At 38.3% G+C, this 27,424-nt stretch overlaps 2 protein-coding genes and 1 pseudogene across 8 annotated transcripts in view; 1 reads left to right on the top strand and 2 right to left on the bottom strand.

The window, feature by feature from the left end:
- The window catches only part of MIS18BP1 (MIS18 binding protein 1), a 45,312-nt gene extending 33,391 nt beyond the window's left edge, over nt 1–11,921 (bottom strand). For 3 of the 7 annotated variants that reach the window (XM_036238376.1, XM_036238382.1, XM_036238381.1), the window contains exons 1-5: nt 11,543–11,920; nt 7,163–7,797; nt 3,235–3,342; nt 2,475–2,959; nt 108–181 (exon numbers count right to left, since the gene is read on the bottom strand). In XM_036238376.1, coding sequence (XP_036094269.1) covers nt 108–181; nt 2,475–2,959; nt 3,235–3,342; nt 7,163–7,706 — 1,211 coding nt within the window. In that variant the 5' untranslated portion in view covers nt 7,707–7,797; nt 11,543–11,920. The other 4 variants (XM_036238377.1, XM_036238378.1, XM_036238379.1 and 1 more) reach the window with 4 other exon arrangements.
- On the top strand, nt 3,422–3,540 carry LOC118600505 (annotated as a pseudogene).
- A 5,879-nt stretch (nt 11,922–17,800) lies between the features above and the next one.
- Nucleotides 17,801–18,133, bottom strand: LOC118600427 (60S ribosomal protein L27-like). Its single transcript, XM_036218194.1, has one exon. The coding sequence runs from the start codon at nt 18,131–18,133 to the stop codon at nt 17,801–17,803; it is 333 nt and encodes a 110-aa protein (XP_036074087.1).
- Between the last annotated feature and the right edge of the window lie 9,291 nt (nt 18,134–27,424).

Raw genomic sequence — 27,424 nt, 5'->3', positions numbered from 1 at the left:
TTTGTAGGAAGATGCTATTTCTCATATATTTCCTTTTCAGCTCTTACACGCAGGCATCTTATTTTATTACACATTTTATTAGAAGAATATTCAAGTATTATACTTACATCAATTTTCCTTCTACACATATATCAGTGTTATTGTTGATGATTTTAATCATCCATTCCTGTAGCTGGACTACCTAATCAAGCATAAAATAATATTTCCTATATTACTTATTGCATAAGCACTACAAAATCAATATACATGAAATTAAAAACAAAAACTCATACATAATCCATATGACTCTTTAGTGCTCATTTATATAAAAATCTCATTCTATTTCAAATAGCAATAAGTTAAAAATTCTTATAAACAATGATACAGAGAAGATGGAGAAACTGAAGTTGTGCTGCATAATTTGTTCTACAACCCAGAATCAATTATACTTTAAACATTCTTAGTATCAAATATTTCAACCACGAAAAGAAAAAAAAAAAAATCACCTAAAATCCTAAGGTAGCCATTAAAACACTATGTCCTACAAAGACCCAGTAACTTGAAGGAAAAAAGTCAGTTGTATAGTATGCATGTCCCTATCACTCTTACTCCTAAAAAAATTACAGCTTATTTTTTTTTTTGCAAAGTTGATTTGAAGCTGCATTCAATTTTCTATAAACTATAAGTGACTGCTAGTAGTCATCTATATTTAATAGCATTGTATTCCAAAGCAAATATCCGAAAAGCTCAAAGAATTCCTTATTTTAGGACAAGTAAAATTCCATTATAAAGTAAAATTTCTGCGAACATCTGTGCTAAGAAATTATTCTATTATGTAACAATATTGAACTATTTCTGATGAGAAATATAGCCCAAAATCATAAAATAATTTGACTAGCCCTTTACATGTAAAATTGTACATTTATAAAGACAAATTCTCCAGTGGCTGTTTGAGTTAGGAAAAAATGTTAAAATGGAAGGGTGCTCTTAGTTATTGCACTTCTCAATTATGTTCATTTAAAAAACTATATGTAGTACTTGAGGAAGAGGCAATAAAATTCCTTTTTTTCTCTACTTCCACATTTGGAACTACTCAATATATATCAAAGAATCAGTCAGACAGTATTAGAAATCAAAGCTAAAAACAGATAGTGTTCCAAGCACCTTAGATGCATTGACTCATGCTATCCTCATAACATTAGGAGGCAGGTATTATTATCTGTTTTATAGAAAACTCTGTAAGGTCTAGTTAAATAACTTTCCCATGGCACACATAGCTAGTTGGTGGCACAGATCGGTTACAAATTAGGAATTCTGGATCTAGACTCCTTTACCATACTGTTTAAATAAAATGTCAAAATGTTCATTATGCATTCATATTCATTCAGCAAATATTTACTGAGATCTACGTGTCAGACACTGTTTTAGGCACTGGGGATTCAGCAAGAAACAGAATGGCTGCCCTCTAAGAGCAAACATTCTGGGGGCTGGGGGATAGTAGTAGAAGCAAGTCATGTGATGGTGTTACTATCCAAACAAATGGACAAATAAATAATAAAATATCAGCTGGTGATAATTACTACTTAAAGTAAGTATAAGTCATTAGATAACTGGAAGTGCTTTTTTAATAGGATGTTAGGGAAGGTCTTGAAACAGAGGACTGAATGAAGTGAGGGATGAGCTATATGGATTATCTTCCCAGAAGAATCTAAGCAGAGGGAACAAATGCAAATATCCTAAGTAGGTAGCATGGAGAACACAGGTTTGAAAGGACTAAGCAAGAGGGAATAAGAGATAAGGTTGGATATCTCCGAGACTGAATTACATAGAGTACTGTAAGCTGTGGCAACGGCTTTGTGTTTTCTCTTGAGATAAAAAGTTACTGGAGGATTTTGAGCAGAGGAATAACATGATTTAACATTTTTAAGGAGCTGCTGGTAGAAAATGGACTATAAAGATTTGGCTTGTCTGGAAAACACTCATCATCCTTTTAAAAATTAATAGACAAACCATTAACAACTGGAAATCTTACACTGTACCCTTCTTGAACTTGTTTTTCCATTCCACTTTCTTCAGAGAATTCATCCCAATGTAATATAGTTTAATGGTCTGAAGTCTTTTTTTTTTACTAATCACTATATTACTTTATAATAGAAAAAATTTTCAAATTTTCAAACGCTATGTGTAATTCCTTTTTCTTTTACTGTTAATACTACTTCAAGAATTAGGGGGGGAAAAAAACATGAACTCACTGTTCATCCCCAAAGGGAGTTAAGTAAATTGCTGAAGTCTATATAGCTAGTAATAGGCTAAGGATAAGACTTAACATCTGGGTCTTTTTACTCTGAACACACTGCTCTTTTCACTAAACCACACTGCTTCTAAAGCAATAAAACACAAAAATAAAGTTACTTTAATGGAGAGCATAGAAGGTCAAGTTCTTGAAGAATGGAGGTAAAGCCAGAAATATTCATCTGCATTAAAAGTTTTCCTACCTTATTTTTAACTCCATTGATGGTAGTTTGAAACATACTTGGTGCAGGAGGCTTTGCAGCATATCTTTTTGATCTCCGAGGTATTGTTACATGAAATTTTGGAGTTGCAAGCACAATTTGACACGTATCATTTATGGAACCTGGAAGATAAGTCTCTCTGGGCATTGTTTTCTCATTTCCTTCCTTAATTTCTTGTTGTGAAGTTCTTTTTGTTGTCACCTCACTATCAGAAACGATTAATTGACTGCCATTTTTAACGGGAACACAGTTGGTATTGAGAGTCTCAAAAGTAGTATTTGGGGACTTTTCATAGGCTGAATCAATGCATTCTAAAACAAAGGTGTCCTTTTTGGACTTAGTAGTTGCAACTGTATTCTCCTTTGAATGAAGAATAATTTGTTTAGCCAACTGAGCTCTAGTTAATGCCCGGTTTGAGACTCCTGCAGCTAAAACATTGTCATGTTCTTGGTTCAGAACTGGAAGCTCTGCAAAAATACAAAACCAAACAAAATTTATAGAAGAATCATGTGAAATAAAAGAGAAACAGGACAACTGAATTTGTTTACATTAAAAAGCGGTCTTCAGGTTAGGAATGCTCCACCCTCCTTTCTGACAGTCTCTGAGTGCCTCTGGCTTTTTTGATTCAATCTTTTATCCACAGTCAATGCTTACTATATGCCTACACAGGGAAAATAATTATCTAGAGCATTTCATTATACATTAAAATAAACAAACAAAAAAAAAACAAAAAGCATTTTACCGTAAGTTAAATTATGCAGGGGAGCTTTCTTTTTCTCTTGACATTGCCTCTTTTGCTTGTCCGGGAATAAAATATTTGATGGTTCTACAGGAACTTCTTGGACTGAGGCTGAGATTTTTTTTTAAAGAAAGAGTAAATTGAGTTGTATTAGCCACTGAGAAAAGAAATATCTTTTTAAAATCTTGCAGTCTATGGCCATGATACCCTGAACAAGCCCGATCCCGTCTGATCTCGGAAGCTAAGCAGGGTCGGGCCTGGTTAATACTTGGATAGGAGACCAAATCGGAAGACCAAGTGCTGTAGGCATAAAAAATAAGGGATTGTAAAATTACAGGGTTCTTGCAATTTGTGAGGTCGACCAAGGGTTGCTTCATCTAAAATAAAATAATGTATAATAAAATAAAATCTTGAAATAAGGACTTATGTTCAGTGATTATCAGACTAACATAGTATACGTCTTTAATATATGAGTTTTTCCTTTTATCTTCTCATTCTTTCTTCCCATTCTCTGTATCTACATTATGCTGAGAAGAATTTTTTAAAACTTATAATTTGCCAGCTCTAGACAAAAGTATACTACGGGACTTAGAAACCTAGAGATCTGAAATAAAATTCTGGTGCTGTCACAAATCACGTATATAGGTGTTAAGATTATATATAAAGTGCCATCCAGTCTCAAAAATTTTGATTCTGCCTCTGGCTGCCGTAAATTACTAAAATGTGAAAGAACAGCTGAAGAGTTGTAACTCATGCTTTACAAATTAAAATGCTGAGACTCAACTGCAGATCCAATCATAATTTATACCCCTCTGACATCTCTTTTGCAAGCCTTCAAAGGCACAAATCTAGTAGGCTTATTAACTAGACAACAAAAACTACTAGTATTGCTCACATTTTATTCTGCTTTACGTCCTAGATCATTAAAGTTTTATTTCTTCAATATAGAAGTTTCTTTCACAAAAAAGGAGGAAGGTAATAGACTTAAAAACTGCACAAAAGGAAAAATTGAATAATTTTGTTTAATTTCAAATATTATACTTGAAACAAATTGATAGTGTTCTAAGTATGTTGTTTTGGCCTTAGAAACCTTACTATAAAGATTTTATTACAGAAGCTGCAAAACTTATTCTCCAGAAGCATTTGAGATCTTACCCCCTGGCAATGTCATCAGTTTGGGCTCAAATAAACTAAAAAAAAAAAAATGTTGATTTTATTATAATGACACGTATCATAAAAGAGTGAATTTCTATTTCTTTAACTCATTCTACTAGTAATGGCCAGGCAATGCAGTGACAAGTAGGAAATTCAATCAAATAAAACATGCTATATAACCTGGGTTATTTGATATTTGAGTCCAAAGCCCATGAACAGACTCTAAAAGATCTCTGAAATTACATTCAAAAGTTGTGTTTGTATACATGAATGTTTTCTGGGGAAAGAGTCATCACTCTCTTCCTAATTCCACTCTACACTTAAATGTGCTTTAAGGTGCATTACTTCATTTGCTTCTCCATTTTTTTCCAGACTGTGTGAGAAACAGATTATTTTGTGTACTTCTTCACCTCCATCCTAAACTCCTTTAGAAAACTGTTTTTGAAACCCAACAATGCACCCACAATCTACTGTGTAGTAAAGAACATGCACTCTCTAATAGATATCTGTATTTAATTCTCTGCCGATCACTTATCTGAGACACAGAAGAGACAAGACCTCTTTATAAGCCACATTTCCTAGACTTTAAATGAGCTTCTACTCATAGTGTCTACTGAAAAGATTAAATGATAACACATGTAAAATATCTTTATTAATTGCTTCAACTCACTAAAATCTCAATTTCAAGTGTCCCAGTTTCTGACCACTTTCTATCTTTCTAGATCGTTCTTTCAAATCCACTAATTGTACCAATAAGACTTACACTTCTTCAGTCTCTTTGTGCTTTTTTCTTTGCCTAACCAACTTAAATTTCATGGCCAATTATGGTTACCAACTTGCACCGCCCCCTACTGTCAATGTTTTGTAAAATTACAATTCTGATAAAGTCCAACACTCTGCTTCTTCCCCATCATCACCCATGCAGCTAAATGAAGCTAGAGGAAAACTTAACAACCATATTGATTGGTCTCACTTAAATTCATGCCCATAAATCTCAATTAAGGAATTTTACCCAGGGAATGAAATTTAAGCCTAAGACCATTTACTCTTCCACTCTCCTACACTATTCAAACCTCCATCTCCTCAAATTTCAATACCTCCTTCCCAAACTCACTCTCAGCTGATGTCTTCACTTCCTATTTCAGATTATTTCTGAAGTCATAAATACTGCCTATCTTATTTGATTAAGTTTCTAACTAAAACCAATCCTTCACTTTTAGATTCTATTCCCTCTCAACTACTCAAGAGTATCAGACTTCTGATCCCAGTTTTTCCTTCCTTATTTGGATCATTCCTAATAGCACACAAAAGCTATTTCACCAATTATTAAAAACAGTAAAATCTTTTAAAACTATACCTCCCATATTTCTTGGCTCCCTTGTGTATATTGACCACTGTCAATTTCTCTACTCACATTCTCTTGATCCCTCTTGAATCACGCTACTGATTCTATCACCTCACCAAACCTGCCCTCGTCAGTCACCAATGACTTCCATGTTGCTAAATTCAGTGGTCGAATCTCAGCCTTCATCTTACCTGACCAATTACAGCATTAGACACAGCTCTTTCCTTAAAGCATTTTGTTCTTCTGGCTTCCAAAGTTATCACTCCTGGTTTTCCTTCCTCATCTTCTTCTAAATGGCCTTACTACTTTCTATCCTTTATTCTAACTGCTAAATTTTGGGATGCCTCGGGATTTCTTGAATGTTTTCTCCTTCTACAAGTACTCCTTGGTGATCTTATTATCTTATCTCATAGCTTTAAATACCACTTAGGTGCAAATGATTTCCAAATATATTTTTCTTACCTGGACTACTTCACTAAACTACATTTTTTTCAACAGCCTAATTCACATCTACACTTCAATTTTTGACATATCAAAATCCACAACTGAGCCCCCAAGCTCACTCTTCCTTCAATCTGCTCCATTTCAGTTAAATTGCTCCATCCTTCCAGTTGCATGGGCAAAAACGAACAAAAAAAAAACAACTTGGAGTCATCCTTCCTATCTAACATTCCACATCCCATCTGTGAGCCAATGTGATTGGCTCTTACTTCAAAATATACCCAGAATTCAACCACTTTTACTTATTTCTACTACTATCACCTGAACCAAGCCGACATCATTTCTCACCTGGATTACTGCAGTAACTATTTCAAATTAACAGCCGAAATGACATTTTTAAAACTTAAGTAGGTCTTGTCATTCGTTTGCTCCATGCCCTCCAATGGCTCCCTAGTTTGCTCATAGTTAAAGCCCAAACTCTTAATCTATAAGGCCGTATATTATCCGACCTTCTTATTTATCCTCACTTCTTTAGTTCTAACCACTCACTCCATGATACACTAATCTCCTAGCTAGTCCTTGAATTTGTGAGGCATGATCCTATTTCAGGGCATTTGTATCAGCTGTTACTTGTCTGGATCATCCTTCCCTATTACCCAGGATTCCTATCTACATCTATCACCTTCAATTTTTTGGCTCAAATACCACCTTCCCTTTGAAGTATACTCTGACCCACCCCACTGAAAATAACAACCTGCTCTAACTCTCCCTATCATCCTTACTCTGCTTTTTCTTTCCATAGCACTTCTCTTTTACTTTACAATAAAATGACTTAATTACTGTATCTGTCTCCCACTACCTGAATGTGAGCTAGCTACATGAGGGTAGGGATTTTTGTTCATTGCTGAATCCAGAGCACCTAAAACAGTGCCAAGCACAATAAACAACATATTACAGCCTTTTAACCAACACATACATAATAAAACTAACCTCTCAGAGAGCTGTTTTCTGATTGGAATGATTTGTTGTTTTCCTTTTCTTCATAGAGATATGTATGCTGCAATAGTCTTTTCTCAGCTCCATTAGGAGAGAAAATTTTGTTACTTTCACTTTTTGGTGGTTCCAGCAAATTACTGTTTATTGATGCTTGTTCTTGCTTGTTACGCCGTACTTTCTCTTTCATTCTTTGAAACACTTTTCCTGGTGATTCATAGTTTGCTTTATTTTTTAATCCATCCTTGTTGGGCTTTATAGCACTGATATCAAGAGGACTGTTAGAGGTGTTAGCCTCTGCTAGCATGGTGGATTGAAATATATTTTTATTTTTAAAAACTGTCATTTCTACAAATTGATTCTTCTTATGGTCATTCGATTTTAAACAGTTCTGATATTTCACCAAATCTTTCACAGGAGTAAGCGTACCTGAAGGAATGCTGTCAAAAAAGACTGCATGAACAGGTATATTTCTTCTCCTTTGGGAAGATGTCTCTGAAGACAAGTGAATCCCTGGATATTTCAAAGGTGTTGTAATCATATTAATAAAGAAGAGCAACAGATTTCCTTTATTAGAAGATTCACTTAGACACAATTTTCAGGACAGATCTTCAGCGAGGGTCCAGAGAAACCTGTAGTTCAATGTGAAATCAACATTTATCACGCTTTGGTGCAAAAAAAAGTTAAGTTTATTTGTTTTCCATAACAACATTATTTCAATCAAAAGGCTTAACTGGTTAACTGGTTCACAACAATACTGGGTAACCTATAGCTCTCAAGTCTGACTAAGATTTTATATTTTGTGAAGTCTCATTTTATTATTATTTTTCATTAGATGAGCAGTTTGGTCTTTAAATTTACTTCCCTACAAAAAAAAGCAGCATTCACCAAATCATCTATTTAACAGTTCTAAGAAATGAATCTGAGTATCTGTTTTTTTTTTTTTTGAAATTTACTTGAACCTCAAGTCCTGGAAGTTCCAACCTAATATCTGCATCAAAAAGCTTTAAATGACATCTACATATGGCAGTATATTAAGTTATAAAAGATTAAGTTTCACAAATAGGCTTTTCCCATCAGGCATGTAAATTTTAAGGCAGCAGCTACAATGTTACATCTTAAAGAAAGCTGAAAATTCCATTCAATATTTTAGTTAAATTATCCCCAATCCTGATTTTGTTATGCTGCAGAACATTTTCGGGTTTTAGTTGAAAAACCTTCAAATCGAAAGTAAACTATATTCATTCTAATTTTTAAAAATTTTAATGCTATTTAGAATTTTTCAAGGGACTCATGTACTTGAGCATACATGGTCATAAGACTTTTTAGATTGTTATGTACAAATTTTATATCCGACACGTAGAAATTAGGACTCTTGGTGATAAGCCATACAGTTGCCTTTTGTAGTACTTGGTAAATAAAATACTTTGACCCAAGGAGCTTAGAATTTACTAGTCTAGATTTATAGCATCTCTTATTGCTGAATTTATAACTATTCTAATAAGTCTTTGACATATCAACATAAAAAGCCTATCACAGAAAAATGCAGTCAGACAAAAGACATCAAGTATCTTTATCTACAGTGACTTTTGTAGGAAATAAAGATACAAGTTAAAAATTCATATACAAACTACTATTTATCCAACAGTTTATGGGAGAAAATAGAAGGAACTATTTCTCAATAAGGAGAGCTGATAAAGGGTATCCTGGAAGACTAGCCTTGTGAGACAAAAACTACTGAACTCTTCCATAGAATCAGCAAATATGTACTAACGCATACAATTACGTGGCAATGTGCTAGTGACAGGAATCCCATGCCAAGAGTTATAATACTCACTAGCTATCCACTTTAAACTCTAGAAAAGAAAAATAAACTGGGACAATTGAAAACTGGCAAAGTATGTGCAGGTTTGCACAATCTCAATTCCCCAGAACCTAATGAAATGCTCAAAAGTATAAATTTCAAACTAGAAAAACTGAAAATAAGCCCAGTCTATAGCAGACATATAGAACTGTTTTTACCTAAAAGCAGATAATTATGGTCACCTTGAAAGGCTCCAAGAACCAGCTCATAACATCTTTCTTTCATGTTGCCCAACCTCTTCCCTCTCAACTCAAGCATGTAGTATGGAGAGGTGAGTAGTCAAGATTTTGAAGATCCTCAAAGTCCCCTCTCCGCTCAGGAAGCCACAGAGTTCTTCTAGGAGTCCCTCTTTCCTATATGTAACAAACCAACGCAATGGAAGCCATTAAAGCTGCCAATAGTTGACAGTGGTTTCAGTGGAACAAACGAGAATGTAGAGATGAACAATATCACCTAGGATTTTCTCTGACCATAGAGGCTTTGCAGAATAGATATAGAATAAAAACAAAACACCACTAGATCGAGGCCACTTAAGAAACACATAAAGACCCTTCTCCTCAAGTTAAAAGAGCAAACCAAAGAAATCAAATTATGCTACTCAGACTCTGATAGATAAACGAACAGACCTTAGACAATGGGAATTTAGTAATCAGCATTCCTCAAGCTGAGGAAAAAACAGAATGTCCTGAAAGTCAAGCATGCTTGACCTAACAGAGGTTACAAACAAAAAAATCTGAGGTCATGAACTAGAAATTGTTAGCCCCTTCTTGGACCGGAGAACAGAAGGTGAATTCTAAAATGGTATGCCTGTGTTTTCATTAACTGCTTAAAGCTATTTGGAAAACTTAATCCTTATAACTTATTCTGAAAACTGACAAATGCTGATGTACTAGGAAAAAAATTGTTATTATTTCAAAATAAAAACTCAGGTGAGAAAACCATTACATGAACAATCTAGCTATGAGCATGTACAGTAAATGTAAATACAGAAGGCTAAGCAACTAAGAAACTGGTGTTATCACGGATGATACTGAACGTAACTGGTACTCTTCTTCCCAAAAAGACACAAATACTTTTTCTAGGAATTTATTGTAGTAGTAGTAGTACTACAACTACTAATCATAGTCCATTATAATGGAATGGGTCAACAATCTCAAAGCACACTAACCAAAACTGGGAGGTGGATGTGGGAAAAGTGAGAGGAATTCTAAGTTAACTGGCAAATGGTACATTTGGAAACAAACAAAACAACAAGAACAAAAAACACAGTACATGATATACAAAGAACTAAAATAGGTAACATTCAAAGAGACCAAATGAATCAATTAAAATAATGATCAATACAGAAAATGGACAAAGACTTGAAAGAATACAAAGGCCAATAAATGAGTGAAATGATATTCTATTTTATTAAAAAATGAAAAGATGCGAATTAAAATAGTTAGACTTCTGAGGCTTACTAGATTGGTAAAGATTACTTTTTAAATATAGGGGAGCATACCCTTGATCAAGAAATTCCACTTCTAAATTTTTTTCTTGCTGAAACATCTACATGTGAATGTAAATATATATGTGATAATGGCCAACATTTACTGTATATACGCCAGATACTGCATAATCTTACAGCAATTCTTAAGAGGTAAGCATTGTTATTCTCATTTTGAAGAAGAGGAAACTAAGGCATAGAGTAGTTAAATAACCTACCCAAAGTTCAACTGCTGAAAAATAAGAGCGGGACCCAAGCTTATCTGATTTCAAAGCCCAAGTTCTTAAACGGGCACTATACAAGGACGTTCACTGAGGTACTGAGGAAATTAGAAGAAATCTGGGTGTCCAGCAATCTCAGACGAATTTTGCCACACCTACACAATTATATTTTGTGCATTCAATAAAAACATATATGTAAATTAACATAGGTGGCTAGGATATATTAAATTAAAAAAGGAAGCAGAACATGAAATTGCATTTCTGTAACACACAGGCACAGAAGCATAAACATAAGGAAAAAATCTGGAAATGTACAATTTGTAAAAAGCTGTTTTTTTGAAGGGTAGAATGAAGGGGCCTTCCATTTTCTAAATTTTATTAATATTTGAAAACGTGTGCAACCAAAATGCAATCTAACCACAAGAAAATATAAGTTGGTTGGATCGACTGTTTTCATAGCCCTGTGCATCTTGGGTTCCAAGATGAAAAATCAGGCAATGACGCACACACGTTTCCTACTTAGTAATCATTCTAAAATAAAGTTGTCTTTTTGTTTTTTTCCCCTACAGGTAATTTTGGAACAAAAGCCTAGAGCGCTCACCATCGAAACGAATCTGAACGAAGTGATCTACACTGTTGATAACTGAAGTAGAAATGCAACAAACATACACACCGAATGAATCGATAGTTGCGAAACCACCGCCAAAGTCAGAAGCCCGCCTGGGCCTAGAATTCTGAAGGGCAGGGACTAACAGCCAAAGGGGACCCGCGGGCAGGAGTCGAGGAGAGGAGGCGAGGAGGCGTACCTTGGGTGAAGGTCCTGACTGGGAGAGACCGCGGCGGTCTCGGCTCGGATTTGCTTGATTGGGGGTCAGGAACCTCAAGGGTCGCGCTGCGGATACACGCCAGCCCTAGCCCGCCGCCAGGAGTTCCCTAACACTCACAACAGTGTGAGGATTCAAATTTGAAGAGCCCGCCCTCCAGTCCTCCCAGGATTGGCGCGCTCAGGAACTGCGTCACCGTGCGTTTCACGAGGACTTGTGAAAAGTGGGAGCGGTCTCCGCGCCGCGTTGGCCGTACAGTTTCCACAAAAAGTATGTAATCCTAAACTGCCACAGGCACCGAGCTCACCCCCTCCAGTAGTCTGCAGAGTTTCCTCTACAAACGGCTTGCGCCGGCACCAGCGCTCCGGCACTCCTCCCGCTATGCTCTGCGGCAAGAAGGCCTACGTCAAACGTCGCCTGCGTGCTCTGGCGCTATTGCGGTTTCTAAGTTTGGCCCTTCCCGGCTACCTGCCCCCGCTACTGGTGTGCTCGCCTGTGGCGTTCGGTTATCTGTTGCTTTTGTATCTGAGGAAACAGTTTGCTGGTCATGTTTGAGAGAGCCTTTAGTTTTCTCAGGCCATCAGAGGTTTGAGACTGAGAAGGAATGTTTTGTTTTAGAGAGGTTAATGGGCTGAATGCTGTTATACTTGCAGTGGAGTGTTTAGTTCGAGCTGTTCCCTCAGGGAACGTGATGTGTTTTAACCTCATCTCGAATCCTAAAAGCTTGAATCCCGAAGACTCGGCTGCGATGCAGTTTGTGACAGTGGCGCTTAAACTGAGCCCCACCTTTGATGCAGCCAGTGATGCTCTGCTCTGATTACCACCGCGAAATACCATGTATCCTGCCTAATCGCCCCGGCTAGAGTCAGATGCTGGGTGGAAATGTGCAGGGTGCCTTGTTTCAGTCTTCCGGGCGGAGGAAAAGGAGCTAGAGGAGTTACAAGAGCGTTCAACCCTAAAGCCCTTCCAGCTCCAATCCTGCATGTTCTCTCCATGAACTCCGCTCCGGCTCCCCTCCCCCGCCACAGGCAGCATTTGGGACGAGTTATTTTTAAGCCACATCCGAGAAAAGCCCTCAACATCCTAGTCATATACCGCATTTCTCCATTACGCCTGGACTGAAATCGTTGTAATGGGTTAATTTTTAAAAGTGGCTTTTGCCACTTCTAAATCCTGTATCTTTTAAATCTGTGCACACCGAATATTCAGAATCCAAAGTATAAATTTAAATTATGCAAATGAATGCAAGTAAGGAAAAGAAACCAATTGGGAGAGGGAGGGAAGGGAAGCAAATCTAGAGAGAAAACAAAGTTTCTGCTTGCGCAGCATAATGAGGAAATGATTGGACATGGATTTGCACCATATTTGCTGGAAAAGCCAGACTTAAAATACATGTTAAGTGACATGTATGAAGTACACTTTGTGGAACAGAGGGACTTTGAAGAGATAGATTTCATACTTAAAAGCATCTGAAATAGAGGTATGAGAGGTTTTTATGCCTAATGACAGATAGCCATCGCTCATATATTCAGCCAAAATAGGAATCTTGAGATATTTAAAAGCAGACACTCGAAAGTTATAGACATTTATTTTTTTGATTAGCCACTTCTCATGTGAGAAGTAACTAGTACGTAGCTTGCTCCTGGGTGAACGACAGGAATTTACATAAGGATGGCTAATGATTTTCCAAGAAAAACTGGATAAAACAGTTTGTGGTTAACAAAGTGTGATGAAAAGTCACAGAGGCAAAGGGACAATGTTTATCTATCCATCGGAACCTCAACATGCCCTGAATGGGCCCTCCTTTAAGTTTCTATCTACCAGGAAGGGATTGCTTCTCCTAGTCACAGTCAACCACTTGGGTTAATCTGTCCAATCCTACATCTGTAACTCATGCGAACATATGCAAACCCATTTAGGGTCCAAAGGACAGACATAGGAGTAAAGTGTAAGGTAAACGCGTGACAAGCCCTGTGACAAGCCGTGAGAAGTTTTAAAAGCAAGCCTTTATTTGGAAGGCGCTCTCCGGCGAGGTTCACTGGTCCCAAGAAGAAAGGAGCCAGAGAATTCCCACCCTGGGATGAGAAGGTGTAGTTTTTATAGGGTTATGTGGGAGTAGGGTATAGAAAGGGGAAAGTGAGTTAAACATAGGATTAGGTCGGTGGCACCAGGGCTTTAGGGTGGGCCCTTGTCTGGATTCCCATGTCAAGCTGGGAAGCCTCCAGGCAGACCCCCACAGACCTAACAGAAGGGACTAGAAGCCTTACAGTATGTGGAAGTTGCTGCTATGGGATCTGGGTCTGTGTAGCCTGGAGGAATATTCCTATGACCATGGTAAGTTCCAGTAGGGGCACTAATTTACCATACAGCATTTTGGGGATAATTAGAGAAAAAGATACTTCAAGGCCAATATTTCTCAGCCAGAGGTGATTTTGCTCCCCTCCCCCAAGGGACATTTGGCAATGTCTGAAGACATTTAAATCATAAATGTCACAACTGAAAAGGGTGTAACTGGCATCTAGTAGAAGACTAGATGTTTAGGAATGCTATTGAACATCCTATAATGTGAAGGACAGCCACTCCACTACAGAGAATTATCCAATCTAAAATGTCAATAATGCCAAGGTTGAGAAATCCTACACTGTTAGGGGCGCCACAACCTAAACGGGCCCTTAAGGGTTAAGGATAAAACGTGCTGGGCTTGGGCCTCACAAGAACAGAAGATAAAGAAGACAAATAGCAGCCCGTGACACCAACATTCCAGAGACTGGCCGGCCACAGACATCCTGTTTGTACAGATAACTCTGAGAACTTCCTTTATCTTTGCTTATCAGCACATGACCAGTACCCCCTTTCCTCTTCTTTCCTTCCACTGCCCCTTCCCCACAGCACCAGCTGAAGACCAATTATATTGTGACAAGTCCCTTTTGCCTGCCCCCCTTTGTTCTTGCTGTATAAATATAGCTGCCTTGCAAAATAAAATTTGAGGCTTGATCAGAATACTGTCTTGCCTCCACTCCTTTTTCTCCGCCCATTTTTCCTTACAGGCTGGGTCTCCCTCGCCCCCACCAAATAACAAGTCCCGCGGGTCGAGACACTACACTTGGAAGATGTAGTCCTGGCGTAGGATTTTAGTGTCTGCTCACTCTTTCAGCTGTGTTTTCTTATGTAAGATACAATTACAAAACCACTATTGTCCTGTATGGGCCTAGAGGTGAGATGAGGCTGGAGTCAACGTGGAGGTTATGCAGGTTTTGTGAGAAGAGAACCCTTCAATGGTAAAGACTGCCAAGGAGATTACAGTGTGATAGAGACAATATACAAACACAAAAACATATAAAGATAACATTAAAAATTGTAGTAAGTGTGATGAGGATGTAACAGTTCAGATTCTGTGGTAAGGTGATGGTAAAATGGAGTTAGGAGTACTAGAGATTTATTGGGAGATATGGTCTGTGAAAATTTAAGAGGTGAAAAGAAAGATTGGGCCTGGTAAATCAGAGACTGATGCAGATTTGACATTTTGAAAGAAAAAGGGAGAAGTAAACAATTGGACAGAGGGAGCCCAAGATTGCAGTGTAGAATCAACAAAGTATTGGCTAACCCAATAGGGAAATTTGGGGTAATTCATCAAAGAAGTCTTGCAGTGGGCAGAAGTGAGCAGGCCCTGGAATTTATCATGCTAAATGCTGCCTGGGAAGAACATGGCCTTGGCTCAAAGGCTTAAAAAAGTTTTTTTTAATTAAATTTTTTAAATTGCGATATAACTAACATATAACATTGAATTAGTTTCAGGTATATAAAAGAATAATTTGATAGATATTGTGAAATTATCACAATATGTCTTGTTAATATGCATCACCACACATAGTTGTAATTCTTTTTCTTGTGATGAGAACTTGTAATATCTACTCTCTTAGCAACTTTCAAATATACAATGCAATATTATTAACTATAGTCACCATGCTGTACATTACATCTTCAAGATTTAGAAAGGTTTTACCCTTTGACCACCTTCGCCCACTTCTCCTAACCTCCGTCCATCTGTCAACCACCAATCTGTTCTCTGTATCTATGAGTTCAGGTGTTTTGTTTTTAGATTTCACATACATGGGAGATTATACAGTATTCATTTTTCTCCGACTTATTTCACTTATCATAATGCCTCAAGGACCATCCATTTTGTTGCAAATGGCAGGATTTCTCTCTCTTTTATGGCCGAATCATATTTCATTATATATATGTACCAAGTTTTCTTTATTCGTTCATCCCTCAATAGACACTTGTTTCCATGTCTTAGATAAATAATGCAGTGAGCATGGGGGTGCAGATATCTCTTTGAGGTAGTGATTTCATTTCCTTCAGATGTATACCCAGCAATGGAATTGCAGGGTCAAATAGTAGTTCTATTTTTAATTTTTTGAGGAGTCTTCATGCTATTTCCCATACTGGCTAACCCAAATTACTTTCCACCCACAAGGTACTCGGGTTCCCTTTTCTTCACATCCTTGCTAACATGTATCTCATATTTTTGATGAAAAGCATTTTAACAGTTGTGAGGTGACATCTCATTATGGTTTTGATTTATATTTCTCTGAGGATTAGTGATGTTGAGCACCTTTTCATGTACATATTGGCCATTTGTGTTTTCTTTGAAAAAAATGTCTGTTTAGTTCCTCTGCCCGTTTTAAAATCAGATTTGTTTTTTTTTTTTTGTTTTTGGCTATTGAGTTGTATGTGTTATTTTTGTCGCCTTTGCTTTTTGTGCCAAATCCAAAAAATCATTGCCAATAATGATGTCAAGGAGCTTACTACATATGTTTTCTTCTAGGAGTCTTATGGTTTCAGGTCTTACATTCAAGTCTTTAATCCATTTTGAGTTACTTTTTGTGTATCATGCGAGGTAGTAGTCCAATTTCATTCTTTTACATGTGACTGTCCAGTTTTCTCAGCACCATTTATTGAAGTCATAGACTTTAACAAGTCACAAAGGTAATATCATCGAAGGCTGTCTACTAACTGCACTCCTCAGAAAGTAGTGACACTCTTTCATGAAAATTTAGAATTACGCACATCCATGGTTACCACAGAAGGATAGTTAAACTATTCCAATAGAAGTTTAAGTGGCTTTCAGTGTTTTTTGTTGTAACACACAGTAATAAATATGTTTTACATTGTAACCTAATAACCTAATAAATACAAAAATACATATGGCAAAAACAAGAATTTTTAAAACATTACTTACCCTTTCTGTGTGCTATCCATGCTGATAGTTTCCTTTCATATTTACTGTTTTTTAATATCTATGTAAAACTGTAGGACAATGTGAATATTTTCATGTTTCATTTTTTAAATGAAATTTACATAACTTGAAATTAAGCATTTTAAAGTATACAATTTAGTGGCATTTAGTACATTTACAATGTTGTGCAATCACTGCCTACAAAATTTCTTTATCACCTCAAAAGAAAATCTCTTACCCATTATACAGTCATTCCCTATTTTTCCCAACCACAGTTCTTGGCAACCACCAATCTACTTTCTGTCTCTATGACTTCACCTATTCTCGATATTTCACATACAGTATGTGGCCTTTTGTTGGTTTCCTTTACTTTGCACAATTTTTTTGAGATTTATACACGTCGTAGCATGTATCAGTACTTCATTTCTTTTTATGGCTGAGTAATATTCCATCACATGAATATATCACTTTTATCCATTCCTCCATTGACAGTTGTGTTGTTTCCACCTAAACATATAATAATCTAAGTTTTAATTGTTATTAACTTAGCTTCAGTAGCATACAAAACTCTGCTCGTACAAAGCTCTGTTCCCTCTTTTATCATATGCCCACTGACATAAATTTATAATTATTGTTTTATGCATTTGTCCTTTAAGTCACATAGAAAACAAAAAGGGCTAAAAATCAAAACTACAGTGATACTGGCTTTATATTTACCTATGTCATTACATTTATCTGAGTATTTTTATTCTTATTGCTTTGACTTGCTACTTAGTTTCCCTTCATTTCTCCATGAAGGATTCCCTTGAGTATTCCTTACAGAGGAAACTCCCTCAACTTTTGTTTATATGGGTTGTCTTATTTTCTTATCTATTTATTTATTTATTTTTGTACTTTTAATGACTGAAACAAAAAGATCTAAAACCATAGCTTCTGGAAGAACCATTTGTTCTTGCCGGTCTTGTACCTCTCTTCAAACTTGACCTTCGCTTTGTGTTTCAGGCCTTGTGTTTCAGATCCGCAGATCCGAAGACATCCTTGTTGATGACAGTTTTGTCCAAGGGGATATCCACAGAGTACCTTGTGGGCATGAGGTAATTGTAGTTATCAACTTTCACAAAAGACTTGATCTTTGACCTCTTGGCAAATTTCTTCTTACCTATGGCAGATGTCACTTTGCAAGGATAGCGGTCAATTCCAGGCAACAGAGCATGGCTGTAGGGGCAGTCTGAGGTGCCATCACTAATGTTCTTCAGGATGACTACTTTGTGTCTGGAGTAGCATCTGGCCAAGGCCAACAACACCTTCCCAAGTTTCATAAACTTGCCCATTTTGACAGCAGCCACTTGGACCTACATTCTCCTTTATTTTAAAGGATAGTTTCACCAGATATAGAGATCTTGTTACAGAGAGTCTTTATCTTTTAGCATTCTGAATGTCATCCTACTGCCTTCTGGCCTCTGTAGTTTCTCATGAGAAATCAGATGTTAATGGTATTGAGGATTTCTTATATGTGATATATCTCTCCTCTTATGGCTTTTAAGATTCTCCTTTTATTTTTGTCTTTTGGAAAATTGTGTATATCCTTCTTGGAGGTGTTTGAACTTCTTGGATGTGTTTGTTTTTGTCTTTTATTAAATTTTGGTATTGTTTTTGGCCATTTCTTGAAATATGGTTTCTGCTCCTCTTTATCCTCTCCTTCTGGGACTCCCATAATGCATATGTTGATACATTTAATGGTTCCCATTGTTATCTTAGCTTCTGTTCATTTATCTTCATTATTTTTGTTTATGTATCTTCAAACTGGAAACTTTCAATTAACCTATCTCCAAGTTACTCATTCTTCTTCCTGTTCAATCTGCTATTGTAACCCTCTAGTGAATTTTCATTACAGTTATTGTAGTTTTCAACTTTACTATTTCTGTTTGGTTCCTTTTCGTAATTTTTATATATCTTTTATTGATATTTTCTGTTTGTTGAGAAATCATTCTGCTGATTTCCTTCAAATTTTTGCCTATGGTGTTCTTTTGCAATTTAAGCAGTTGACTTAAAGTCTTCGTCTAGTAAATTCAATGTCTGTGCTTCCTCAGGGACTTCCTAAGGAATTAATTTCTGTTAATTTCTTCTGTGAACGGACCATACTTTCATACTTCTTTGCATGCTTTGTAAAATTTTTCTTGTTAAAAATTGGACATTAAAGTGTGCTAAATCTGGAAACAGAGTCTTTTTCCTTGTCAGGATTGGTTTTTGTTACTTGCTGTAGTCTATAGCATTTGTTTATTTAGTAATTTTTCTGCACAAATTTGCAAAGTGTGTACTTTTTGTTTTGTGTGGCCTCTGAGATCTTTGTTCTTCTAGATTGCATTCAGCTAGTATTTGACAGAGAGTTCCTTGATCATTAGGAGCTAAACTAGAATAGAAAAGAAAAATAAGATAAGATAATTGTTCGGTTGCTCATAGGCGCCATTACACCAGCGGGAAGGTGACTCAATACCTAAGATGGCCGGCGGCTCACCAGCAAAGTTACAGCAGAGACTTTCTGGGCGGCGAGATCAGCCAAACAGAAAAGTCCCCGCCCTGTAACCCCACCGACATCCTGAAGTCAGCCAAACGGAAGAGTCCCCGCCCTGTGACCCCACGACATCCTGGGCCAGAACCTCGAAAAACCGTGCCTATACCCCAGGCACATGCGACTTCTCTGGCCCCTGTCCTCGGGACCAGTGAACCTCGCCCGCAGACTCTAATAAAGCCTGTTTTATACTTCGCTTTGGCTCAATCTCACCCTCATTTTCGTCTCCTCCGGCTGATCAATAATAAATAATTAAAAATAAATTAGCAGAGGTCTTCTAAGGTTGTTTCTAAATATACATTCTGCCCTAGGTAGATATCTGGCTTTCTAAATTTCCCAGTATATGCAGGCACTTTAAATGCCCTCATTTCCCAAAGGAACTGTCTCTAGTTTTTCTTTCCAGGTTATCAGTGCATCTATTGTTTGCCTCAACAGTACTCTTCTGCCCAGGCAGCAGCATGTTGTTCATTTGTCTTACAGTTTTTTTTGTTTGTTTTTTAGCAATGTCCTCTGTATAGCCATTTTTGTGTGTGTGTGCTGACTGGGTTTCAAGTTATTCAAAACAAAGGCAAGCATGTTGTGTTATTCTTCTAGGTAGTACCCAGTAAAGTTAGAGCATTGTCACAGTTTTTTGACAGTGTCTGCTTTGCTCCCTCTGGAACCAGGGACCAAGATCCCACTTTAAGAATGGAAGATGCTATCTTCAAGACTGCCACCAAGCCAGGGAGGGCAATACAATAAGGGTAACTAAAAATTCCTCTCACAAAGCTTTCTTACTACTTTTAAGTTGCCTATTTCTTGATTCAGCATTTTCTTGGTTGCTTAAAGCTTTGATTGTTTCCCATAGTTCTGATTAAGCCGATGGTATAGTTTTTGTTTGATATTTTGATATTAAAAAATGGACTCTTGGAATTATCTATTTTGCCATTTTTACTTGGTCAGGCTTTCTGGGTAAAGGAAATTAACTTGCAATAAACCCTTTTAGCAGATCTATTTGCTCCTCACATTCCAATGGGGTGAAAGCTAGAGCCATCTGTTTCTATTTCTATTTCTCATGAGTTATTTACCTTAGGGAGGTAAGGTTTCTCTCCTCTCTCAGGAGAAGAGGATATATCTATATAACAGTTGCTATGCAAGCTCTCAGAGTCATGATTTCAGAGGCCCTCTGTGGTGCAACAACCCCTTTTTATACATGCAGACATAACCCTCTGGCTCTTGTCACATTACCCCGTGGAAAGAGAATAGAGCTTGGGAAAATAATGTGGTTATTGCTATAATAATGGTCTGTCCTAATCTGGTAACCTCATATTTGCTATCTGAACAACAGAAATAAGATTAAAAGCTTGACCACTAAAATGATTTCATTTCCCACAGCAATATGAAAGACATACTACAGATCAATTTATTACATTAATGGCTCAAGGTAGCCTTCTGTGAGGCATTATTATTTAAGCTGAGGCCTAAAGGATGTTAGGAGTTAGCTAGGTGAAGGAAGAGAATAATTCCAGTTAAAGATCCAGCTGGGATGATGACCTTAAGATGAAAAGAGCACAATATTTTTTTTGAAAAATGAAAGGAGAAAAGCTAGCAGAAGAATGGTGATGAATAGGTTATAGAGAAAGAAAAGTCAGATTGTTTTGAAGAAGCTTATTAAGAACTCTAACGCCAAAGGGAAGACATTGATTAGTTTTAAGTAAGAGAGTGACAAGTTTCGATTTGTTTTAAAGATATAGCTTTGGCTGCAATGTAGAGTTGATCATTTTATAATGCAGGAAATAAATGATGGGAAGTCCATCTCTGAAGCTTTTGTAGCACTCAAGGTAATGAACAACCAAAGTGATTCCATCTTAGGTATAAGACTCCATCTTAAGCACAGGCCAGTTCCCGGAAAAGCCGCAGATAGCGAGATGATCACCCCACCCTAAACTCAGCCAATCAGAGCAACTATGGAAAGTAACTCTCCAAATTCCCCGCCTTGTTCCTTGGCGCCATCACCCAGCCAATCCTGCTAAGAGACAAGCTCGTTGTACCAATCCTGTAACGCCAAGACATCGCTCCCCGTGCTTACGATTTTTCCCTTCAAATACCCCTGAAGCCCCACATTCAGGACTGCCTCCTACTCACTGCTACGTCGGTGTGCGGACTGCGGTCTGGACTCGAGTCTGAAATAAACTCCCTCTTGCTCTTGTATCGGTGTTGGCTTCTTGGTGGTTCGTGGAGATACGAATCGGGGCATAACATTTGGGGGCTCGTCCGGGATCTCCACGGCCCCAAGGCACCCAACCCGGAGGGACCTCTGCGGCCGGCCGGTGAGTGGTTATAGGTTTGTCCAGTCTGTTGGTCTCTTCGGCACCTCAGTCTCAGTTTACCGGTAGCCTGTTTCTGAATTTTTGGTGGTCAAGAGTGGTTCAGGTGGACGCACCCATTAACCACGACTGCGGGGGGCCCGGGAGACGTTCCGGACCCCTTCTGAATCTCGGGTGAGGAGCGAGACCTCACATCAGTTCTCTTTTGTGTTCCTGTGTTGTCGTATCCGTGCTGTTGGTGTGGTTGTGTAGTATCTGATTGTGACGGACTTTATGGGACAACCTCTTACCCTTTGGGACTCTTCCTGGTTTTAAATGTCTTTTTTGAATATAAATATTTAAATGGAGTTTTTTTGTTTGTTAAAATTTTCAAAGGGAGCCAACTAGCTAAGTCAGCTACAGGGAAGAAATATCTTTAGATACCAGAAGTTGTCCTACTTGCTTGGGTGTGGGTTTAGAAAATGTATAGGATATGAAGATGGCCAGTGTTTGCTTCTGTAATCTGCTCACTTATTATCCAGAGTGTAGGACTAGGTGATATATTTGTATGGCATTAATGGTTGACTTCTGCTTTCTGTAAACTGCTTACTTGTTTAATGTAGTTTTGGGCTTTGTGAGCTGCCTCTTTTGAAATTGTAAGAGTGCAGACTTCCCAGTAAATCAGTAACAAGGAGGTGATTCCTCGGGGCACCAAAGTCCCAGGAAGAGGCACAACATTCCAAGATACAGATAACAAGACTGTCTACCAGGCTTTGTTTGATCTAGCAATTCCCCAGATACATTTATCTTTGTAAAAGACATTAACGGTTAACTTCTGCCTTCTGTAATTTCCTTACTCTCTCTCTTTGTTCTAAGATGTAGTCGGAGGACACGTCTTTATGTCTTTATCCTTCTTATCCTCATAGGCTTATTAATCTTTCTTTCCCTTCAGTATAGCTGCTGCTGCCCCGCCGGACTGGTCCTCGGGACAGCGCGTGGCTCTTTCTCTAACTTATTTAACTTTTACAGGTATTATATTTCCTTTCACCACTGTTCTGACCACCATGGGTCAAGCTTCCTCCAGACCCACACCTTTGCAGCCTCCAGAGAGACCCATTCCTCTGCAGTGTCTCCTCAGTAATTTCAAAGACTTTAGACAGCGGGCTCAAGGTTATGGGTCCCGCGTCACCCCCTTTGCTCTCCAGAGGTTCTGCCAGTTAGATTGGCCCACATTTGGAACAAGGGCCATCAGAAGGGTCACTAAACCTGAAAACAGCCTTTCAGATGAAGAAACTGAGGTACAGGAAGTTTAAATAATTTACCCAGTGATAGAAGTGAGTTTGTTTTTGATATTAAAAATATAAGAGTTGAAGAAGCTAATAGGGGCCTGTTAGGCTAATCCTTCTTTATGACTGAATGTGAATTTGATTAGAAGTTTCACAGAGTGTAGATAGAGTCTCCTTTCTAACTCGTTCTTCGGTTTGGGTTGGAGTTTATTTTTATAGAAAGGTTGATTTATAAAAGAACTCTGCTTTGGTTAGTTTAAAAAGAAATAAGCACTTATAGATAAATTAAGTCTTCCTAAAATTATACTAAAAAAATATGCCTTTAAAATTATAAAATTGGTACATTCATAAATTTGCTAATCTATTGAATGCTGATATATAAAACAGTTTACAATTGCTTACTTTATTTTCTCTAGAAATTAAGGCTAATAAGAGTTATAAATTCTAGTATATGTAAATGAATTACTAAGAATAATACAAGTAAAGGAAAAAATTCTGTATACAAAGTATGTAAGGAAAATAAGATGTGTTTTGAGATATAAAGGATGTGTTTTTAAGAAAAAGAGTAATTTTATCCTAAAATAGTTTCAGGTTATTTAAAGGTTTTTTGAGGCACAGAAGAAAGTATAAAGTGTGGAGATTTATTTTGAAGGGAATTGAAGGAAAGGTGTTTGTCTTAAAGTGGTTATTTCTGAGTGAATGAGAAGAGGCAAACTGAAGGAATGAGGAAAGTAGTAGAAGGTTTGTGAAGAGAAATCCTGAGAGGAAAATAAAAGACAAGAACATAAGTAAACATACGAAGTTGTAAAGGAAAAGAGAAAGAGAAAATCTTGTTTTAGACAGTCAAGTTGGCTAAAGTTAAATGTATTTATCATAAGGTTTTAAAATGAACTTTAATGTCAACAATGTATTGACACAAAACTAGAGTTTGCATTATTGGTCTGTTCCTAATAAGAGATTTTAAAAGATTTTTCTTTACCTGTGAATGATACATTTAAGAAACAAAGGTTATGAATATGTTACCAATACAAGTGTTTCAAAAATTGTATAAAGTTCCTAAAAATTTGTCAATATTTTTACTATTCATGCGTCCTTGTATAATGGTATCAGTCATAATTTCAGTTATTATAAATTATTGTATGTCATGAATATCAAAAATAGACCTAACTATTCAAAAACAAAAGACTTGTAAAGAAGCAAAGGGCATGGCTCTGATTTGGCCCATGACAATACAACTATTAAAATAATTAGATAGCTGTAATTTAAGTAAATACGTGGTCTTGATATTGAAATTGAAATTTTGGATAACAGAAAAGATCTGTATAACTAAAAACATAAAAACCCTTCTTTCTCAGAAAAACACAAGGACTAATCTCTCTTTTAGAGACTATTTTTCTTCACTCATCAGATCAGCTCACCTGGGATGACTGCCAGCAGCTCTTACAGGTTTTATTCACTTCAGAAGAAAGGGAACGGATCCTGCAGAAGAGCGCCAAGGCTGTGTTAGAGCCAAACAGACAGCCCACTACAGACCCAGCTCGTATTCAACATGTCCTCTCGTCCACCTGTCCACCTTGAGACCCCAACACCGAACAAAGTCAGGAGGCTCTTGATCAGTATCGCCAGCTTCTGATAAAATCTTGCTTTTATCAGTCAGTCGGCCCCAGATATTAGGGGAAAAAAGTAACAAGGGATAGGAAGGTTTAAGGATAAGAATTTGAGCAAGTCGAGGTAGCCCTGCACATCTTCAACGACCGGGATGAAGTTAATACCACCCAGCTTAAGAAAATGACTTAAGTCCTACTTACAACAATAAGCCCCACATTCAGTTCCTCAAAACTGCTGCTCTTGATCCGGCCACCCTGCTACCAGATAATAACCCCAAACAGCCACTGCATGACTGTCTCAAGTTCTGGGATAACATCGCCTGCCTCAGACCAGACCTTACCGATGTCCCGTGGCCACAACCAGATGCCACCCTATACACTGATGGAAGCAGCTTCGTCTCAGAGTCAGGTATGCTGGGGTGGCAGTAGTCACTGGAGAGACTGTCATCTGGGCTCAGGCCCTGAGTCACAGAACATCAGCTCAGCAAGCCGAACTCATTGCCTTGACCCAAGCGCTCCGATAGCAGGTATGCTTTTGCTACTGCACATATTCATGGGGCACTACATAAAGAGAGGGGATTACTCACCTCAGGAGAGAAGGAAATTAGGAACAGAGAAGAGATCCTAGCTCTCCTTGAAGCCATCTGGCTACCTAAGAAAGTAGCCATCATACACTGCCCAGGTCACCAGAGGCCTGTGTCTGAGATAGCTCGGGGCAACTCCTTTGCCGACCAGGCCACAAAGGAAGCTGCCCGAAAACCAGTGGGGCCTATTGACATTTTGCCAGTCCTGCCCCCCAGAACGCTCTCAGACTTGCCTGTCTACACCCCTGCAGAACTTGAACTGAGCAGTAAGCTAAAGGGGTCAAAGGGACTCACTGGATGGATCTACCTCCCGGATGGGTGCACTCTGGTGCCCGGTGCCCTAGGTCAGGAACTAGTCTCACTCGTCCATCAGAGCACCTACCTAGGAGGGACAAAGCTAATTGAACTTTTAAAAAGAGACTATTATATCCCAGGGCTATACAGAACGGCCAAAGATGTCATACCTGTGCCCAAGTTAACCCTGGGCCTCCTGTTAAAGTACAAATTGGATCAAGACTTAGGGGCCAAACCCCAGGAGAACATTGGGAGTTAGATTTTACAGAAGTAAGCCCTAGAACTTTTGGATTTAAGTATCTACTTGTGTTCATTGACACCTACTCAGGATGGACTAAAGCCTTTCCAACTAAGAGAGAGACTGCTCAGGTAGTAGCTAAGAAATCAGTATCAGAAATAGTGCCTCAATTTGGCTTGCTCTTGACACTGGGATCCGACAATGGCCCGACGTTCATCGCCACAACAAGTCAAATTTTAGCCAGAATGTTAGGTATTGATTGGAAACTGCACTGCGTATATAGGCTTCAGAGTTCAGGCCAGGTAGAAAGGATGAATAGGACATTAAAAGAGAATTTAACCAAGTTTAAACTTGAAGAAACTGGTGAGAACTGGGTGAGCCTCCTTCCTGTCCCTCTATTGAGGGCACAGTGCACTCCTTACTGTAGGGAGATCACACCTTGTAAATTCATGTTTTAAAAGACGACCTCCACTTCTCCCCAAACTAGGGAGGGTGGGCTCGCAGAGGTCTGTAAATTCTCCCTTCTTGGGTCCTTGCAGGCTCTCCACCTAGTGCAGCAAAGGGCTCACCAGTTGGTCTCCGTGTCCGGAGTCCCAGCTCGGTCTCTTGCTCAGCCGCAACCTGCCTCACCTAAGCCTCACTGAGGGGGGTACTTGCCAGTTCCTAAGAGAGAAGTGCTTTTTTTGTTGTTGTTAATGCATCAGGCATTGTCCAGAACAAGGTAAAAGAACTCCGAGAGTCCATCAAGAACCGCCTAGGTGAAGCAGAGGCTCGAGGTGCGTTCGGTTGGTTTAGATCCTCCTGGATGACATGGGCCTTGCCGCTCCTAGGCCCTTTGACTGCTTTCTTACTGATCCTGACTATTGGCCCCTGCGTTCTTAACTGGGTGCTTAAGCTTATCAGGAAACAGTTAGGCACCATCCGGCTCATGGTTATGCATTCACAGTACCATTACCTAGAAACGGAGGAAGCTCATGATTGAGCTTCTTCATTTACTAGTAGAAGGGGGGAATGAACAGCCTAAGTGACTCCATCTTAGGTATAAGACTCCATCTTAAGCACAGGCCAGTTCCTGGAAAAGCCGCAGATAGCAAGATGATCACCCCACCCTAGACTCAGCCAATCAGAGCAACTATGGAAAGCAACTCTCCAAATTCCCCGCCTTGTTCCTTGGCGCCATCACCCAGCCAATCCTGCTAAGCGACAAGCTCGTACCAATCCTGTAACACCAAGACATCGCTCCCCATGCTAACAATTTTTCCCTTCAAATACCCCTGGAGCCCCATGTTCGGGACCGCCTCCTACTCACTGCTGCGTTGGTGTGTGGACTGCGGTCCGGACTCGAGTCTGAAATAAACTCCCTCTTGCTCTTGCATCGGTGTTGGCTTCTTGGTGGTTGGTGGAGATACGAGTTGGGGCATAACAGTAAGACATGATAAGAGGCTAACCCAAAACTTTGGAAGTGGGGATAGACAGACTGTGAGTAGGGAATATACTTGACAGAATTAAATGGCCAGTTTAATGTGAGACCTGGGAAATGGAAATGTTTAAAGTAAAACCTTCATGTTTCTGGTTTGGAAAATTTGATGGGTAATAGCACCACTTATAGAAATAGGTAATAATAGAGAAAGTATTGGTCTGGGGTTAATGAGATATACTTAGTTTTGATATGAAGAGTAAAATAACTCAAATGTATAATGTAGCTTAAATGGCAATGACTTTATCTTTTTGTGCAATTTTTGCATAGGAAAGTCAAAAC

This window comes from Rousettus aegyptiacus, unplaced genomic scaffold (assembly GCF_014176215.1).
Source record: "Rousettus aegyptiacus isolate mRouAeg1 unplaced genomic scaffold, mRouAeg1.p scaffold_m13_p_3, whole genome shotgun sequence".
Classification (NCBI taxonomy): domain Eukaryota; kingdom Metazoa; phylum Chordata; class Mammalia; order Chiroptera; family Pteropodidae; genus Rousettus; species Rousettus aegyptiacus.
This window is presented reverse-complemented; position numbering and strand designations above follow the sequence as displayed.

What these genes read in the sequence shown, in the direction of transcription:
- LOC118600427 (XM_036218194.1), bottom strand. Translation starts at nt 18,133, where the DNA reads ATGGGCAAGTTTATGAAACTTGGGAAGGTGTTGTTGGCCTTGGCCAGA.